Genomic DNA, 16,275 nt, shown 5'->3' on the forward strand with positions numbered 1-16,275 from the left:
GATGAACTACCCAAAAATGCTTGGCGATCTTCTCTCCAACTTGTAGATGACATAGGTGGAGAGGAGCGGAACGTGCTCGGCAACGGCTTCACCGTGGCGGCCTAGATCCAGACCTGCTGCACCAGCTTGCCTGCACAGGCGACAGAGAGGATGACCAATGGATAGTAGGCAGCTATCTCGGTGAAGATGGGGCCGACAGGATTTCCCAGAACAGAGCTCGACGAGAATAGGAAGGTCTGAATGGTGGGAATCCAGAAGGCCACGACTGGAATGAAGTAGACCGCCTTCCGGCCGGAGAGTCGCTGGATGTGATCCTTCATGAACCATCCCACAGCGGCCACAATGGCAACTCCATAGGCATGGAAAACGTGTGTACCGTGAGTACCATAGACAGGGGCCAAAGTCAGAACCGTCAAAGGCGAGTAGAACGCGGTGAGCACCAGCAGTGCTGCACCGGTCACCAGCTGCCTGGTGGTGGGTTTTTGCCACAGGGCACCAAGAGAAGACATGGTGTCCGTTTCTGAGATGACGGGATTTGCCAGCACAACACGTTCTTAGTGAACTTCAAGCTGACCAGAGTGATTCTTTTGGCCAGGGAGCTTTCCTGAAGGTACTTGTTAGTTCAATGAAGTCCATTTTGAGCTGTCACTTTTTTCTTTGGGGGAGCAGGGGCAGACTGTGGACCCCCCCCCGGCAGACAAGCAATGACAGGACAAGTAACTGGATGTGAAACGGAAAGAGGGAGACTAGTCTTACCTTCTTTCTCAGTTCGAAACTCGAGTAGCCATACTCCGTTGCCGGACTTAATGGAATGAGCAAGCACTGAGGAAGATGATGTTCTTCGTGTGTTCCGCGGAGCTTCGATGACGGCAGGAATTAATCTGCCACCCGCCGCTCTCTTCCGCTTTCCCCCCCTCTCTTCTCCGCTTCCCCCCTCTTCATCTTTATTGTCGTTCGACCTCTTCGAATCTTGCTTATTGTCGCTAAGACATATGTTCCAGCTTCAGTCCGGTCTGAACTAATTGATAATGCCTCTTTTCCCAATGGGTATCACTCCAACGACGCCCAAGATGGAGGCAAATCCTGCCTCCTCCGCCGTGCCCACCTCCCCGGCCACCCAGATTAAGAACCGTCGCAAGCGTTACCTGGACATGCACCCAGAGTACTTTTCTGCTGATCTCGAGCTAGCCGGTCCGCTTGTCGCTCATCTGTGTTTTACTTTGATGACATGACTGGCACACTGCCAGCCTTAGTCGTCACGAACAACCTACATAGATATTGTCAAGCTAACACCCCCAGCAACCGCACAGACCCCTTGCTCTATGACCGTTTGATCCGCCGTTTCCAGACTCCCGCAGAACGAGAAGCCGAAGGACGCGCCAAAGGATTTTCCGGTGTCCTCCAGGCGGACCTGTGCCGCTCCGAAGCGAAATTCGAGGCGTTGAACCACCCGGACCCCCACGCCATGTTCAGCTACACCCGGGGTCCGAACGGGGAGATCCTCGCCGAGGACAGAGACGAGATCCCGCCCAGCAAGGAGGAAGGCGAGAAGCTGTGGCAGTGGGAGATGACCATGCGGTTCCTGCGGGGCGAGGATACGGATTTCGACTACGCCACCGTCGATCACAATGATGAATATGACGATTGGAACGAGGCGCAGGAACAGTACTTTGACGACGAGGAGCCGGAATGGATTGTCGAGGGCGAGGGCGAGGGCAGTGGGGATGTCAGGTCTCGGCTTCAAGGTGAGACTGGCATTCAGGACTTTTGAGCCGCTTTGCCGTGATCGTTTGTTTTGCGGATCCGGATACGCCACGGTTCGGGGCAGTCTCGGCTCGTCCCGAGCGTTTACTCGTACTTTGACCTACGATCTTCTTCTTGTGCTTTCAGTCTCAGCCTCTGATGAGTGATGACTTGCTCTTTGCGGCGCAATTCTATGACTGGATCTCCATTCTCGCATACTGCAGATTCAGCGGAAGCTGACATACTGGCGTTTGATATTCGTCAGAGCGACTTTTCCGAGGCCCGTCAAGACCGACATGGAGGAACAGCCCAAGCATGCGTCATTGAATACCAGACCACCACGCCATGGCTGGAGATGAGTGTCACTTGGCCGGCAGACGGCCGAGACCAGTCCGTAACATCACTAAAGGGGGGTAGAGGAGATCAGGACTGGGGATCTCCTCCACGGCTCGCTAAGAATTGGCTTTGGCGGAGGGGTCGATTGTCCTAGCATGCCCCTCCCCCGTGCTTGTTGCATCAGAGCTTGGATCTCTCTTCCGCAGGAGTCGACTGACGTAGTGAGTCACTTCCCCTTTCAGCTGCTGGGTCAGGCTGATGCCGGACCGTGGGTAATTAGAGCACATGGTACACAGGTTTCCAACGGGGAAAACCTACGGTGAAAATTCAAGCCACGCATAAGGATCTTGATTTTGTGCCGAGCCACTATCTGCTGGTGAATGATTATAGTCATTTAGTATACAGCTTAGTAAATGTATGTATAGGTACTTGGGTCAATGCCAGACAATGGACAATGTAAAGATGGTGAATGGAGAGGCAGCTTGTACACACTTATTCCTTATTCTCTCTCATGTAGTTGATGAGACATGTTTCTAAAGCATGTTTTTCCCGAAGCATGACATCCATACCTGTCACCTCCATCATTGTCCAGAATTGTATTCCTCTCGCAACCTAAATGCACTCTTCAACTCTCAACGCCTACCCATGGAATCCACTTCCAGAATTACATCGTCACGATGCTGCTCAGCACAATTTTCACCCGAGCCCACGGTTAGCGAGCCTGGATAACCCTCAATCCGGCAACCAAGTCAAAGAGAAAAGACACAACTCTTGCTGAAGCAATTCAGCAATAATGCTGTCATTTCCCCATATGACTCTTCTGCTGGCGAGGGAGGGAAAGCCCATCCTTGCCCATCTCGTCTCTTCTTCCATCTTTTTCATCCTTTCTCCCTGTTCCCCCACCTCTGCTGTCTTGTGCATTCAGCAGCAATATCTTGCTTGTCTGAAGCACCACACTTCACTTGTGTGAATAGCAACATCTTCACTATTTACACCTTTACATATTGGCATACGCCTATTCTTACCCGTCAGTGACATTCATCTAATCTGTCATGACATAAGCCTTATCCATCCTTTCCACCCTCCTTCTCCTCGACCTTCACCCTCTGTCCTCGCCTAGCAGGCTCTCTATACTGCAAGGCATCTGGTTTCTGCACCTCGAAGCGCAGAAGAATATATACCTATTGTCTCGAACAATAGGCTGTTGATATATCAGACGGGGCTTTGAGCATTGTCCCCGTTATCGTCGTTATCACTATCATCATCATCACATAGTCGACCAGCCCTATCACTATTACCAGCGATAGCAGGTACTGCCCTCAAGATGCAAACAACGGCCACTCTCCCCATTCGCCTGCACTCAAATAGAGTGTGCATGTCGAGCATGGAAAGCTCGCTCGTAGAGGGCAGCGCCATTACCTCCACCACTACCTCCTTCTCCTCCTCTAGCACATCCTCCTCCTCTTCTTTCTCCACCAGCCCAAGAAACAACAAAGCCTCCAACACCCCCACAAACGAGACTTCCCCCTCCACCCAATCCACCTTCCTCCATTTCAAACCCCTCACCCCCCTCCCCGTTCTCCCCTATCCATACAACTCCAAACACCTCACCCTTCTCCCAAAGCACCACCTTGGCAACGGCGGCAACGGCACCGTGCAAGCCGTGTTCAGCGCCGACCTAAGCGGCGCAACCGGGATAGCCCAGCTCTACGCCCTCAAGACCTGCACCCGACAACCAAGCGCCGAGCTCATCCTCCGCCAGGAAGTGAAGCTGACCCGAGAGCTGCCACCGCACCCACACGTAGTGCAGACCTTCGTGCTAGGCGAGCTCATCCCCACCACAATAGCCGCCACAGTCGCCTCCATCCTCAGTGCCTCAAGCACCACCACCAGCACCAAGACCCCCACACGCAGCAAACAACTAGGCTACCTAATGGAACACTGCCCGCACGGCGACGTGTACGACCTCCTGTACCCGCCCTCCGCAGAAACCACCAAAGCAATCCTCCTCCCACAAACCACACAACTCTGCTTCATCAAGCAACTCTTCCTGGGGGTAAGCTACCTGCACGGCCAAGGCATCGCGCACGGGGACCTCAAGCCGGAGAACCTCCTCCTCGCCGCCGGGGGATCCCTGCTCAAGCTCGCCGACTTCGGCTTCGGCTTCGGCTTCCAGCAGCCTCCCGGCGGGGAGGCGGGGGAGTGCACCCCGATCCCGATCACCGTGAGTGCGACCTCGCCCGTGACCGGGACGGACTCCTACATCGCGCCGGAGATGTGGCTGGCCGATTTCATGGCCGTTGCGCTTGCGGAAGCAGAAGCAGAAACAAAACCAGCACCAAGAAATGTAGCCGCAGCCGAAAGGTCGACGACATACGACCCCCGCGCCGCCGACATCTGGGCCTGCGCCCTCACGGCCCGCCAGATCCTGGGGCTGGGGTACCCGTGGAAGTACGCGTTGGACACCGCGGACGAACACTTCGCCCGGTTTGGGGACGGGTGGGCGAGGTTCTGGGCGAAGGGGTGTACCCGCCTCGACGCCGCCGCCGGGAAATGGCCCCTGTGCGGCCGCGGGTTCAGGGCCAAGCATTATCCGGATTATGCGGCGCTGGTGCTCGTGCTGGGGATGCTGCATCCGGATCCCGAGCAGCGGCTGACTATTGAGGACATCCTAAGGGATCCCTGGGTTCAGGGGATTCCGTGCTGTTCGCCGGTTGTGACCGCGGGGAGCCGCGCCGTGCATGATCATGCTCGGTTGAGGGCGGATTCGGGGGTGAAGTGCACGAGATAAAGGGGATGTCTTTCAGGGATTGGGGTTGGGTTTGGGTGAGGGAGTTGGGGAAGGGCTCCTACTGGACTCTTGGAACGAACAAGTCGTTGTGGATAGAACGACGATTGTTCGACTTGCAGGGCCCAAAGTCGATTTCCTGGGCATTGGGGGTTGTTTGGATAGTTGCGACATGGCCGTCCGTTTGTTTGCTTGATCACGGACAGGCTTATTTCACTGTACACTCGAAAAGAGAGTGTCTTTTCTTTGGATGCACGTTGAGCGTCTTCGTCGCATAGCGAGCGATTATACCCTTTGACATGCCAACGGAGTTTATTTGCTGTTTGTCTGAGAGGACTAACCATTTCATTATGCAGCGCTCGATCAAATATGTCAATGATAAGTAGGTTTCATGACGCGCATTCGAACCGTAGCGCTCATTGTCTACCCATAATTCATCTGTTTGTCCATCATGAAGTGAAATGTTTTACATCCATATACATTTCCAATCCACTTCTAATAGACCCCAGGAGTAGATGACAAAAGTAAGTTCCCGCTCTAACCAATAGCTATTCATGTAGCGTAGATGTCCAAACCGATAAGCCAGTCCATCATGCAGAATGGCTCTCCCTCTCCCTCTGCTTCAAGCTCTTCACCGCAATCTCGCGAAGCATGAATTTCTGAACCTTGCCACTCGCAGTTTTCGGGAACGACTCCGAGGAGGGCAGGAAGAACACATATTTCGGGACTGTTTCAGCTGTTAGCAATTCTCGAATCTGAAAGACCCTTGGATTGTACGCACCAAGGTGGTTGCTCAGCGTCTCGTTGACATATCTCTTCACCTTCTCCTCCCTAGCATCCTCACCGTCGGGGTCTCGGTGTATGATAAAGGCAGCCACCGCCTCGCCGTATCGTTCGTCGGGAACCCCAACGACCGAAACATTCAAGACTCCGGGGTAAGCAAGAAGACAATTTTCTACCTCGAGGGGATGGATATTCTCGCCACCGCGTATAATAAGGTCTTTGACGCGGCCTGTGATTGTGATGTAGCCATCTGGGCTGATGGTTGCCTCGTCACCAGTCTAGGTAGTCATCATTAGTGGAATCGATCATCAGACTCAGGAACTCAATGACATACGTGCATCCAGACTTTCCCGTTCTCGTCGGGAATCATCACCTCGGCTGTTTTCTTCGGGTCGTTCCAGTATTCTTTCATCAGGAGGTAGCCGCTGACTGCCAGTTCTCCGCGGACATCGACGGGAACAATCTTGCGGTGGTCGGTCAGGTCAACCACTTTGGCTTCCACGTGGGGTAGGAGGGTGCCGACAGTGTGGATACGCTTGTCGATGGGGTCGTCGGTTGTAGTCATGGCGGAGACTGGGCTGGTCTCGGTCATGCCGTAGCAGATGGTGAGTTCGGTGAGGTTGAGGATTTTGTGAAGCTTCTTCATCAACTCCGCTGGAATGCTGCTTCCGGCTGCGATGCCAGTCCGGAGGTACTGGAAACCTTCGAGCGAGACCTCGCCACTCTCGAGCAGACTGAGCTCCTCGAGAAACATGGTGGGCACACCGTACAGGGCTGTGCACCGTTCTTCTTGCACTGCTTTGAGAGCGGCTCTGGCGTTGAAGGACTCCGTCGGGAACACAATGGAAGAACCGTGGGTCCCCGTCGCCATGTACCCCAAAACAGAGCCGAAGCAGTGAAAGAGAGGTGGGGGGCAGCAGACAACATCCTCGGGGGTGAGGCGCATGCGGTCTCCGATCTGAGAGCCATTGTTCAGAATTGAGCGGTGCGTCAGACAGGCAGCCTTGGGCATTGCAGTTGTTCCAGATGTGAATTGAATGTTTATAATGTCATCAGGGGACAGGTTCTGCGGTGGTAGAGAGCTCCCATCAGAGGCAGCATCTGATGTAAGTGAGGCATATGGCGTAAGTACCCGGTAGTCGGTGCCATGAAAGCGACCAGAAGAGTTGTCGACAAGGATAATATTCTTCAGTGAAGGGATGATTTCTGACTTTAGTCGAGGGCTGGCCAGATCCGGCACGATAGTCTTCAGAAGTGGGACATTGCTCCGTGGAGGCCTTCGGGGTAGATTTGACTCGGTACTGACTACCAGATGGCTTGTATCGAGGTGACTTAGGGCCGATGCTAGCTGAGTGGTGTTAAATGACGGATTGATGGGCACCTGAACGAATGAGATTACTTTCACGCATTCCGTAGAATGGCATTAGGCTTACCAGAATTGCTCCTAATTTAAACAGTGCATAAGTTACCTATAGAAACCTCGTAAGCTGCTGATTACTCGCTTCGATTGGGTATTTTATTGCAGGCTGTTTGCATACGATGGCGTATTCGATGGAGTTTCCCAACATGACTCCGACTCGGTCACCTCGGCGCACCCCGATGGATTCCAGGCCCCTTGCAAACGCATTGCTTTTGGCGTCCAAAGCGGCATATGTCAGTCGTTCGTCTTGATGCTTGGAAATGACGCTGGGTTCAAGATCGGTTAGCGGGAAACCAGCTGTGGCTGGCCTGCAAATAAGATAGATCCAGTATATACATACGCTGTCCGATCGCCATGTAGCTTGACAATCTGGGCGAAATGATCGCCAACCGTCGAATCGAACAACGGAGGCTTCAGATTGGAGGAACTGAATGTCAGCTTCTGAGGGTGGACGCTTTGGGCGAGGTGCAGCAGCTTACCTCGGATGGCCCTCGGGCATAGCTCTGAGTAAGGAGTCCGCGCCGCCACGCTATCGACGACCGGAGGGTTCTTGGCAGGCAGTGTGACCTCCAAGGGTGACAGCGGACGATTGAATTGGAGCGATACATTGGCAGTACTTTGGATCGGATGGGAGCTACATCAAGTCTGTCGTCGGTGGAAGACGTCAATGTAGAGTACCTCACCCCTTGCTTCAAGGCGGCAGTGGCAGTGGCAGTGGGGGTGGTATGGTGGTATGGATCAAGTATAAGTTGAGGGTCAGGGTTTGATTTAAAGTGACGTTTCTTTTACACCCAGAGAGTACATGAAGCGAAGTCAATGGAAAGAAGAAGAGCAGAAGACGAGGTGGTTTGAGGTCATTCATTCAGTGAGTGTGTCTTTCCCCTCACGTGTTATGGAGAGAAAATGCGGGGTTGTGCCTGCCTTCCCAATTGGGATTGACCTTGGATTAGTTACTAGTAGCCTTGAAGCTTACTAACATCATCGTATGATTAATTCTAACTTTGGCTATAGTATAGGACAGTACAGTATACAGTATACGCTCTATTCAACAGCTTCATCATTGACTCGGTTTCTCCCTCAACCACTCAGATCCATCACTTCCGCTGCTTCCACCACCATCGGTCCTGGATCATCATCATCCCCATCACTATCGGCTTCGGGAACATAGTTCTTGTCCTTGTGGTCATCCTTCTCTGGGTGTTCACCATCTTCACCATTGTTCTTTGGCGGATCTTGGTATATGATCACGTTGGAGGACGGATCTGGACACAGCACCTCTTCACCTCCTCCGCCTCCCCCAATATACTCACCGTCATCACCTGCGTTTCCTTGTTCGGCTGGTGTTGCTTCCGCAACGTCCTTTTCCTTCACAGCTTCCTGTTCTTCTTCGCCTACTTTGATTTCCTGGAGAGGAACTCTCATCCCAGTTTTTCTTGCTCTCCCCTTCTTCGGTTGTGCTTCAGCCTGATTTGCGGAATAACAGTTTGACGACCCGCAGCGGCATTGCCTCGTTTTCCAGTACCTAGGCCCATAGTTGACAGTAAGCTCTTCATACATGGCGATATCCCGCGTGGCCTCGAGCGTCATGGCAGCGCGGTCCCCAAAGGTTCTGCAGCGGTATTCGACTGACGCGTTTTTGCAAGCATGATTGACGAACCGGGTCCAGTTGCCCTGGTAGTATGCGTCTATGGACACTATGCCTCGGGTACGAGGGTCACTCGGCGCCTCCCACGCAAGAGCATAGGTCTGATCCGGCTTACTGCCGTCCGGGATGAGCCGCCCGATATACTCGCCCAGAATGTCCCCTTTGCGGAAGGGCCACAGCGCGCGCACCCCGATGCCCCGGTCCGCCGTCTTGACGAGCTCCACCAGCTCCCCGGGCATCGACTGCACCTGGCACCGGCAGACATGCGGGCATTCGCAGAAGTCGCAACATCCCAAATCATATACATGTGCCCAGCGCATGGTGACATTAATATCGGGATTGTCCTCCGGGTCGACGTGGTCCTTCCAGTCTGCGGGGTCCCAGATGTTCTTGGTGACATTGGGCTGACGATGATTATCGTAATTTGGGGTTTCAACATGGTCTCCGCCGTCAAGAGGGATCGCAAGCTCGTGCGGATGGCGGTCCCAGAACTTCTTGACGAGCTTCAGCGCCGGGCCCATGTAGCGGATGTTGTCGTTGGAGTACGGGAGCAGCAGGCCACGCCAGTCGATGTTGCGCACGCGGCCGTAGAGCTCCAGACTGTTCTTGTTGGCCGTGAGGGCCTCAAGTACCCCTTGCCGCAGCTGGGTGTCGACCTCTTGGTCTAGGGAGAGGAGGCGCCGAAAGGCTTCCGAGTAGGCAGCGATCGCGAACCCTTCCCAACCGATGCGCTGCAGCAGGTCATCAACCTCGTCCGAGAGCGCTAAGCCTTCGGCGGAATGGTACGAATCATCCAACCCTGCGACCAGATTTACCATCTTGCTGATGAAGTTCGTTGCCTTCTTGCACTCATGCCAGTAGCGCTTGCGGTCGGTGGTGATTTTTCTGCCCTCCCGCACGTTAATGCGCACCTTGCCAACACGGTTGAGGTCATAGTAGATGTTTCCGAGCGTCTTTGCTTTCAGAGTTGCAATCGACTTTTCTGACAACGGACGAGGAGGGGGGGATTTCGCTTTCGCTTCTGCTTTAGGAGCGGCAACAGACCCCAGCAACAGTGGATCACGAGTGGGGGGAGTCGCTTTCGCTACTGCTGCAAGAGTCCCAAGGGTCTCTGCCACCAGTGGATCACGAGGGCGAGGTTTGGGTTTCGCGTACGCTTTCAGTCTAGCAATCGAATCTGGCGACAAGGGACCGCCAGGGAGGGGATATGATCTTGCTTGTGCCAGAGCCACTGACAGTGGAACATGAGTGCGGGGAGCCGCAATTGCTGGTCTCACAAAACTCGCAAGAGGGTCTGCCCCTGTCGGTCCGCGCGCGAGGGGTTTCGCTTTCACTGTTTCTCTAGGAGCGGCAACAGACTTTAGTGATGGTGGATCACGAGCGGGGGAGTTCGTGCTTGCTGTTGCTTGAGGAGCGGCAACAGAACTTGGTAACGGTGGATCACCAGCGGTACTTGCTTTTGCTTCAGGAGCAGCAGCAGACTCTGTTGATTGTGGATCCTGGGCAGGAGAATTCGTGTTAGCTCTCGCTTGGGCAGCGGCAACCATCTCCGGCGACAGTGAATCCCGAGGAAATGTCCTTGCCCGGGACTTCTGCCGGGACTTTCTCGCCGGGGCGGACTTTGTTACTTTATTTTGGGGAGGTGGGGATTTCTTGGATTGTGAGGAACCAAGCCCAGAATCTGCCTTGTTCGGAAAGCACATGATACGTGCTGATAAGATGAATATGACGATGAATCTGTAAGTTGCAGTCCTGGATTGATTTCTTTTTGATTAGATTCAGAAAACTGCCGATATGTTCCTCCTTGAGGAAGAGGAACGTTACCGGTCAGGCTTTATGTACATCGTTCATAAGCTGCCCACTTCCCACCCAGATGGGAATCTATAATTACATTGCTTTAGTTCATCACCGGTGAAAGACCAGCAGCCTCCACCCTTTGTGGACGACATTTTACTGGCGTTGAATCATTGTCCGCTTGCAAATGAGAGAGTTGTCCGGCCATGCTTTGTATTCTTTTCAACTCGTTGAAAGAACAGGGAACGAACGGTCTGAAACCGCCGAACAAAGCCTTTCGGGACCAGAACTCATTCTAGGTGAAACATCACAAAGAAAGGAGGATAGACGTGGTGATATTGGCACAGGTCGCGATTGTTTTCATTTTCATTTATTTGTGTCGTCGTCGGTAAGGGTATGTTGATAGGGGAAGTGGCATTTCCCAGCGGGGTGGAACGCATCAGATGTTGCCGTTTGCACAGTGACCCCGTAGGTAGTCAGCGAAATCGAGGACACCTAGCAAAACCAAAAGATAGACATGAAAGTCTACAAACTACACCCCCATCGACATAGATTTGACAAGCTGGTTTTCGTTGCATATACAATCAAAGCAGTCACAACTGCCCATCCACACACCCCGTAGTCAAGAATATACAACCCCATCCCCAGCCCACCCCAATGGCATCCCTAAAACAACCGCGTAAACCCCTCCCCATTCTCCGGCGGCTGCAACCAATTACGCTCATCATACACCCACCCCTCGGCCCCCTCAATGACATGAAACGTATACGCGAAGCGACTCCGGGAACTCGTATTCCTCGAGCTCTGATGCAGGACATTGCCATGGATGAGCACCAACGAGCCGGCCTTGATATCCAACAACTGCACCTCCGCCTCCTCTTGTGTCTCGTCCTCGACCAAGCCCTTCGGCACCCTGGCACCGGTATTCTCCACAAACTCCGTCCCGCGACTGCCGTCGGGCACGCGCCGCACAAACCGCCGCGCGATGCCATTCCGCCGATGCGAGCCGGGCACCATGCCGAGCGTGCCGTTCTCGACGCCGGCGTCCTGCAGCGCGAACCACCAGCCGACGGCGGAGGGCGGGTCCGTGTACAGGAACGTCGAGTCCTGGTGGCTGGGCACGGCGCCGCCGATGCTGGGCTGCTTGCAGATGACCATGCTCTGGAGGACGCGGGGGTCGTGGAAGCCGAGGGAGCGGGCGATGGCGGCGTTGCGGGGGGTCAGGCTGACCTCCCGGAACGGTGGGGACAGGCTGTGCAGGGAGTGGCCGATCTTGTTGACGGCCTGCTGCTTGGGCTTGAGGAGCGTGCCCGGCTTGTCCGGGTGGAAGGCGTCCGGCTCGAAGAAGAACCGGATCTTGTCGCCCGAGGTGAGGAAGTAGTCGTCGCCGACGTGCTCTTTTTGGGCGTCATCGTCGCCGGTGGTGAACTGGGTGAGAGGGTGGGTGTCGAGCGGGAAGGTGTCGAGGAGGTGGTTGGTCTCTGTGAGGCAGCGTTGGACCTCGGTCGGGGTGAGGTGGTCGGGTAGGACGAGGTAGCCGTTCTCGTGAAAGAAGGCGAGTTGCTCCGGGGTGAGACCTTCGGCGGTCATGGTGGGGTTTTGCTGGGGGTAGGTGTAAGAGGGTGGTGTAGGATGGAGGTTTGGCGCAGATGGGAACAGAAAAAGAGGGGGAGGGGATTGTGGGGGAGGAGGAAATATGCTATACGGCGGGTTTTATAGACGGTGCTTATCAGCTTATCTAGTCTGACAGGCTGCAGCTGTGGATTAGAGAAGATAGATAGTTTCTGTTCTTAAGACTAAGTTCAGTATTGTTACTAGAGAAGAATCTAGTAATTGGAGGATCCGTTGAGAGAGAGAGTAAGATGTAGTAATTAGATTAACTTGAAAACTCTTAGCTTATGTCTGGCATTCTTCTACCTGCAAAGACAGTATCAAAACACAAAGCTGCATTGACCGCCTACAAAGGCTATAATTCTGCAGGCAGAATGCAAGTCTTGGTTCTATCAGAGCAAGAGATAAGCGGTGAGTAGCTAGTAGCCTGCTGAGTCATCTCTCCACCGAGCTCTGCCCCATACCCCAGAAATCACTAACTGTATTAGGAAATGGTACCTCAGCCCGGCCGGGCCTTGGCTATCACTGATGATAGATGTGTCTACTGATATAATTCTTCACAACAGTTTACAATTCACAAGTACACTTATCAAGCAGGAGTAAAACTAGTCCAATCAGCTGAGAGTGTCTCGGCAGGTGGGGCAAATAGCCCTGAGGATCACTGGGCTAATATGATATTCAACCAGCTTCAACCAATAGCATCTCAAAGCTTCTATAGAGCTCGAGGCAAAGCTTTGATATAGTGAATAGGTATTCCATCAGCTACCTCTGACTCTTACTATATTATAAGTTCTATTTTTTTATCGAGTTGACTCACTATTAATAGTCATAGAACCAGAATCTAAATATTTAAAGGCCCTTAGTCTCTTGCTTTTCGGTTTTCTCTTCTTTCTTCTACCATCCACCATCTACTACCATCCTCCCTCCTCAGCATCACATATTCTGAATCCATCAGCTCTTTACCTTCATCTCCAAAGCAAGTAAGTATTGCTAAAGTCTCCTGTATGACTACCTCCATCAAAAGCACCAACAAAGCTCTTCTCTTTCCCAATCTTCAGCAGACAATCCTAAGAACTCTTAAGCTGGTCTTATTTAGCTACCGGCTCATCAGCTCTAAACCAAGTAAGCATCTCTTAAATCTTCTGCATCACCATCTCCATCAAAGCCATCAACTAAACTTCTCTCTTCTTCTAATCTGCAGCAAGGAAATCTCCAAAGCTCGAGAGCCGAGTTTACTTGACCGCCATGTCGCAGGACCAGTCTCAGACTCAGTCTCCTCCCGAGCTAGCCATGCTGCGTAGACTGCACAGCTTCCGCTACGCACTGCGCTCCTCTGGGCCAGTCGCTGGAGCTGGAGCTGCACCCTCCGGTCCTCATCACAGCTCAGCCCCTTATAACAACGTGACCAGCACCACCACCACCAGCACCACCAGCACCACCACCACATCAGAAGACATCGACGCCGACACCGACACCGACACTGACACCGAAACCGACACCAACGCCGAAGAGGACGAAGACTACGAAGACTCATCCTCAGAAGACGAACCAGACCCCAACCCACCAAACCCCCTCCCCACCCCCCCGAATACACCTCCTCCACCACCACCACCCCCCAACCCCAACCCCAACCCCCCCTCAAACCACATAAGATGCGCCTACACCCGCACCTGCACCACCACCACCACCCCAGGCCACCCACAACACTACCGCAAACTGATCTCGCACATCTTCGGCCGCAACAAGCACTCGACCAAACAGATCCCCGCCACGCTCTGGTGCTGCTACTACTGCCGGAAGCACTACCAGCGGGCGCGGTACCGGGAGCGCGACACCTGGGCGCTGACGCAGTGCTTCTGGGTGGGGCAGATGCTGCAGCGCCTGCGCACGCTGCCGGACATGGTGGGGTTTCGGGTGCAGTTGCGGTTGCGGCAGCAGCAGCAATCCCTAAGATCAAGTCCATCGGTGGGTAAGCCGGTTGTGCCGGGGTGGTTGGTCAAGAGGATTACCTCCAGAGATCGCGAGGTGTGGTCGTTTGAGGAGACGCAGGCGCTGGTGGGAGGGGAGATTCGGGAGTGGTTGTTGGAGTTGAGGGCCAGGAATGTTGCCGCGGGGGAGTTTCCGGATGTGGAGATCTTGCCGGTTTGGAGGTGATATTTTTCTTGGATACAGGTATGGGCCTTGGGTGGTTCTGGTTCTTGGGATTTGTCGTGCCATTTTGGACTCCTTCCCGGGATGAGGGGTGATATGCTGTCAAGGTGAAGGTGGAGGTGGAGAGAGACTCGGCAGGGCGGGATGATCTTCTTTCTCAATCTTCAGCACCTGCCTGTCGATCTGTGCTTCTCTCCTCTGGCTCGGATCGAGAGAGCCGGTCGTCAGCTCGAATCCTTCAAGATCATGCCCACCGTTCTCATTCTCAGATGCATCGGTCAAATTGTTTGCGATCATATGTGAGCTCGATTCAGCAGTCCCCTGCCTTATGAGTCTGGATTCAATGACGCGAGTTGTGTTTGTCTTCTTATGTCGTGAGCTTCTGATGTACACACAACCATGACGTCTCAGCAAGGCGTCGCGGGTATCTGCCACTTAGCATCCAATAACTAGCGAATAGCAGCAAACAGAGATCGCGGCGGAAGCTGCAATGTTTCTATCAGTATATCAGTAACCTCAAGTCACACCTACACAAAACCCTTACATACTGTACCTGACTAAAGTATTAACATGTATATTCTCTAACCGCATTATCACTACCAATGCCTACTAGGTACCTATAAACCAGATGCAGCATCCGACAAAATAAACTATAGGCAATAGAACCGCAAACGAACAAGAGATAGAGAGAGAGAAAAAACCCCACATGTTCATAGTCAATCATCCACCAACGCCATATAAGTAAGACCGAAGGAAGTCAAGTCATTAACGTATCGTATCATCTCATCGCATCGCATTAGACCCACAACAAGCTCCCCCCCCCTCGCCCCCCCCCGCATCCAACCCTCAAATCACGAATGATCCGGAATCAACTCATATCCACCCTCCGACGGCAACGTATACGCCGCAATGATCAACGCCGCAGCGCAGAGGAGACTCACGCACCAGCTGACGGTACAGAAAATCCAGGATTGGGAAAGGACCCAACCAGGGAAGAAGCGTTCCTCGTTGTCGAACAGGTACGCCTGTCGATCGGGAACGGTTAGCACTATCCTGCCTAGGAAAGCCACTCCCCGGAAAGATGAGCAAGAACTCACCACAATCGCCATACTCGCCGCCTGCACCACCGCAGACAACAGAATGAACAGACTCAAGACCTTCCACCCGGACTCGCGCAACCGCTTCCCGCCGGACAAGACGATCAGGAACGCGACCAGGCTCATGCCCTCCAGCACCACGGCGAACGACATCAGGAACCCGACGGAGCGCCACATCGAACAGAAGTACCGGTCCTCGCCGTGGCAATCCTCGCGCTGCGGGAAGCTCCAGCAGGCGCCCTCGACGGAGGAGCAGCGGCGGTGGAGGCCGTAGGAGTAGTGGAAGGCGGGCTGTATACCGTCATCGCGTTAGTCCTTTTCCCTTGAATTTGGGTTGACAAATCAATCCAAAAACAAAAAAAAGATGATATCCTCCCAGCGAAACCCCCTATAGTCCAAGCTCGAGGAAAATGAAAGTGGCAAAACGTACCGAATCATAGCTAGCCCATCTCGGGATGGCGATTGAGGAGATGGTTAATCCGAAGGCTGTAGATGTGGACCGTATTAGCTTTGGACTGCGATGTGCGCGAACAAGGAACCGAAGGGGTGTGGTGGAGAGAACGTACATGCTAAGAATAATATTAAGGAACCGGTGTAGACGATTGTTTTGGTCAGGAAACCGGTATAGTTGCGATCTTCCCCGCGAGGCACTAGATGAAAATCCATCCTGGCGCCGGGGGGATTTCTGGGGGTGTAGTTATTGTCGCAGTTCTAACGAAAGGAAGAGATTGCGAACGCGGAGGGATTTTGCTGCTTGGTGCTGGTCGGGTATGTTTTACTGGATGAGGTTGAAATGATACGACGATGACGACACAGCACGAGCCGATAAGACGGGGAGTGGCAGCGAAACAGCACAGTAGTTAATGGAGGAACAATAAGTCAGACAACCCGACACTAACCACAGGGA

General features: G+C 53.5%; 7 protein-coding genes across 7 annotated transcripts; 2 read left to right on the plus strand and 5 right to left on the minus strand.

Annotated features, from left to right (window-relative positions):
- Positions 1–101: 101 nt before the first annotated feature.
- On the minus strand, positions 102–509 carry ASPACDRAFT_60716 (uncharacterized protein; the record flags this gene model as incomplete). The annotated part of the gene is made up of 1 exon (XM_020203586.1): positions 102–509. One exon carries the CDS (start codon positions 507–509, stop codon positions 102–104), a length of 408 nt encoding a protein of 135 aa, XP_020056239.1.
- Positions 510–1,043: 534 nt separating this feature from the next.
- ASPACDRAFT_43534 (uncharacterized protein) lies at positions 1,044–1,771 on the plus strand (the record flags this gene model as incomplete). The annotated part of the gene is made up of 2 exons (XM_020201275.1): positions 1,044–1,162; positions 1,300–1,771. The coding sequence occupies 2 exons, from the start codon at positions 1,044–1,046 to the stop codon at positions 1,769–1,771; spliced, it is 591 nt and encodes a 196-aa protein (XP_020056240.1).
- Positions 1,772–5,119: 3,348 nt separating this feature from the next.
- Positions 5,120–7,984, minus strand: ASPACDRAFT_119759 (putative AMP-binding enzyme). Its single transcript, XM_020196275.1, has 7 exons — positions 7,550–7,984; positions 7,411–7,481; positions 7,189–7,336; positions 7,084–7,119; positions 5,985–7,031; positions 5,649–5,928; positions 5,120–5,594 (listed from the first exon to the last, which is right to left on the minus strand). Exons 1-7 carry the CDS (start codon positions 7,676–7,678, stop codon positions 5,458–5,460), a joined length of 1,848 nt encoding a protein of 615 aa, XP_020056241.1. The 5' UTR covers positions 7,679–7,984; the 3' UTR covers positions 5,120–5,457.
- Positions 7,985–8,147: 163 nt separating this feature from the next.
- Positions 8,148–10,262, minus strand: ASPACDRAFT_43537 (SET domain protein; the record flags this gene model as incomplete). The annotated part of the gene is made up of 1 exon (XM_020201276.1): positions 8,148–10,262. The coding sequence occupies one exon, from the start codon at positions 10,260–10,262 to the stop codon at positions 8,148–8,150; it is 2,115 nt and encodes a 704-aa protein (XP_020056242.1).
- Positions 10,263–11,175: 913 nt separating this feature from the next.
- ASPACDRAFT_43538 (phytanoyl-CoA dioxygenase family protein) lies at positions 11,176–12,099 on the minus strand (the record flags this gene model as incomplete). The annotated part of the gene is made up of 1 exon (XM_020201277.1): positions 11,176–12,099. The coding sequence occupies one exon, from the start codon at positions 12,097–12,099 to the stop codon at positions 11,176–11,178; it is 924 nt and encodes a 307-aa protein (XP_020056243.1).
- A 1,262-nt stretch (positions 12,100–13,361) lies between these two features.
- Positions 13,362–14,274, plus strand: ASPACDRAFT_1856480 (putative pathogenicity factor; the record flags this gene model as incomplete). Its single annotated transcript, XM_020197488.1, has 1 exon — positions 13,362–14,274. Exon 1 carries the CDS (start codon positions 13,366–13,368, stop codon positions 14,272–14,274), a length of 909 nt encoding a protein of 302 aa, XP_020056244.1. The 5' UTR covers positions 13,362–13,365.
- Positions 14,275–15,122: 848 nt separating this feature from the next.
- On the minus strand, positions 15,123–16,034 carry ASPACDRAFT_60723 (uncharacterized protein; the record flags this gene model as incomplete). The annotated part of the gene is made up of 4 exons (XM_020203587.1): positions 15,123–15,296; positions 15,369–15,659; positions 15,799–15,854; positions 15,935–16,034. 4 exons carry the CDS (start codon positions 16,032–16,034, stop codon positions 15,123–15,125), a joined length of 621 nt encoding a protein of 206 aa, XP_020056245.1.
- Positions 16,035–16,275: the final 241 nt, after the last annotated feature.

The sequence above is a fragment of the Aspergillus aculeatus genome, assembly GCF_001890905.1.
Source record: "Aspergillus aculeatus ATCC 16872 unplaced genomic scaffold ASPACscaffold_8, whole genome shotgun sequence".
Taxonomy (NCBI): domain Eukaryota; kingdom Fungi; phylum Ascomycota; class Eurotiomycetes; order Eurotiales; family Aspergillaceae; genus Aspergillus; species Aspergillus aculeatus.

Coding starts and splice junctions, on each gene's coding strand:
- ASPACDRAFT_119759 (XM_020196275.1), bottom strand. CDS start 7,678: ATGTATCGCTCCAATTCAATCGTCCGCTGTCACCCTTGGAGGTCACAC. Junction 7,482..7,549: donor ATGCCCGAGGGCCATCCGAG/GTAAGCTGCTGC, acceptor TCCAATCTGAAG/CCTCCGTTGTTCGATTCGAC. Junction 7,337..7,410: donor CTACATGGCGATCGGACAGC/GTATGTATATAC, acceptor TCTTGAACCCAG/CGTCATTTCCAAGCATCAAG.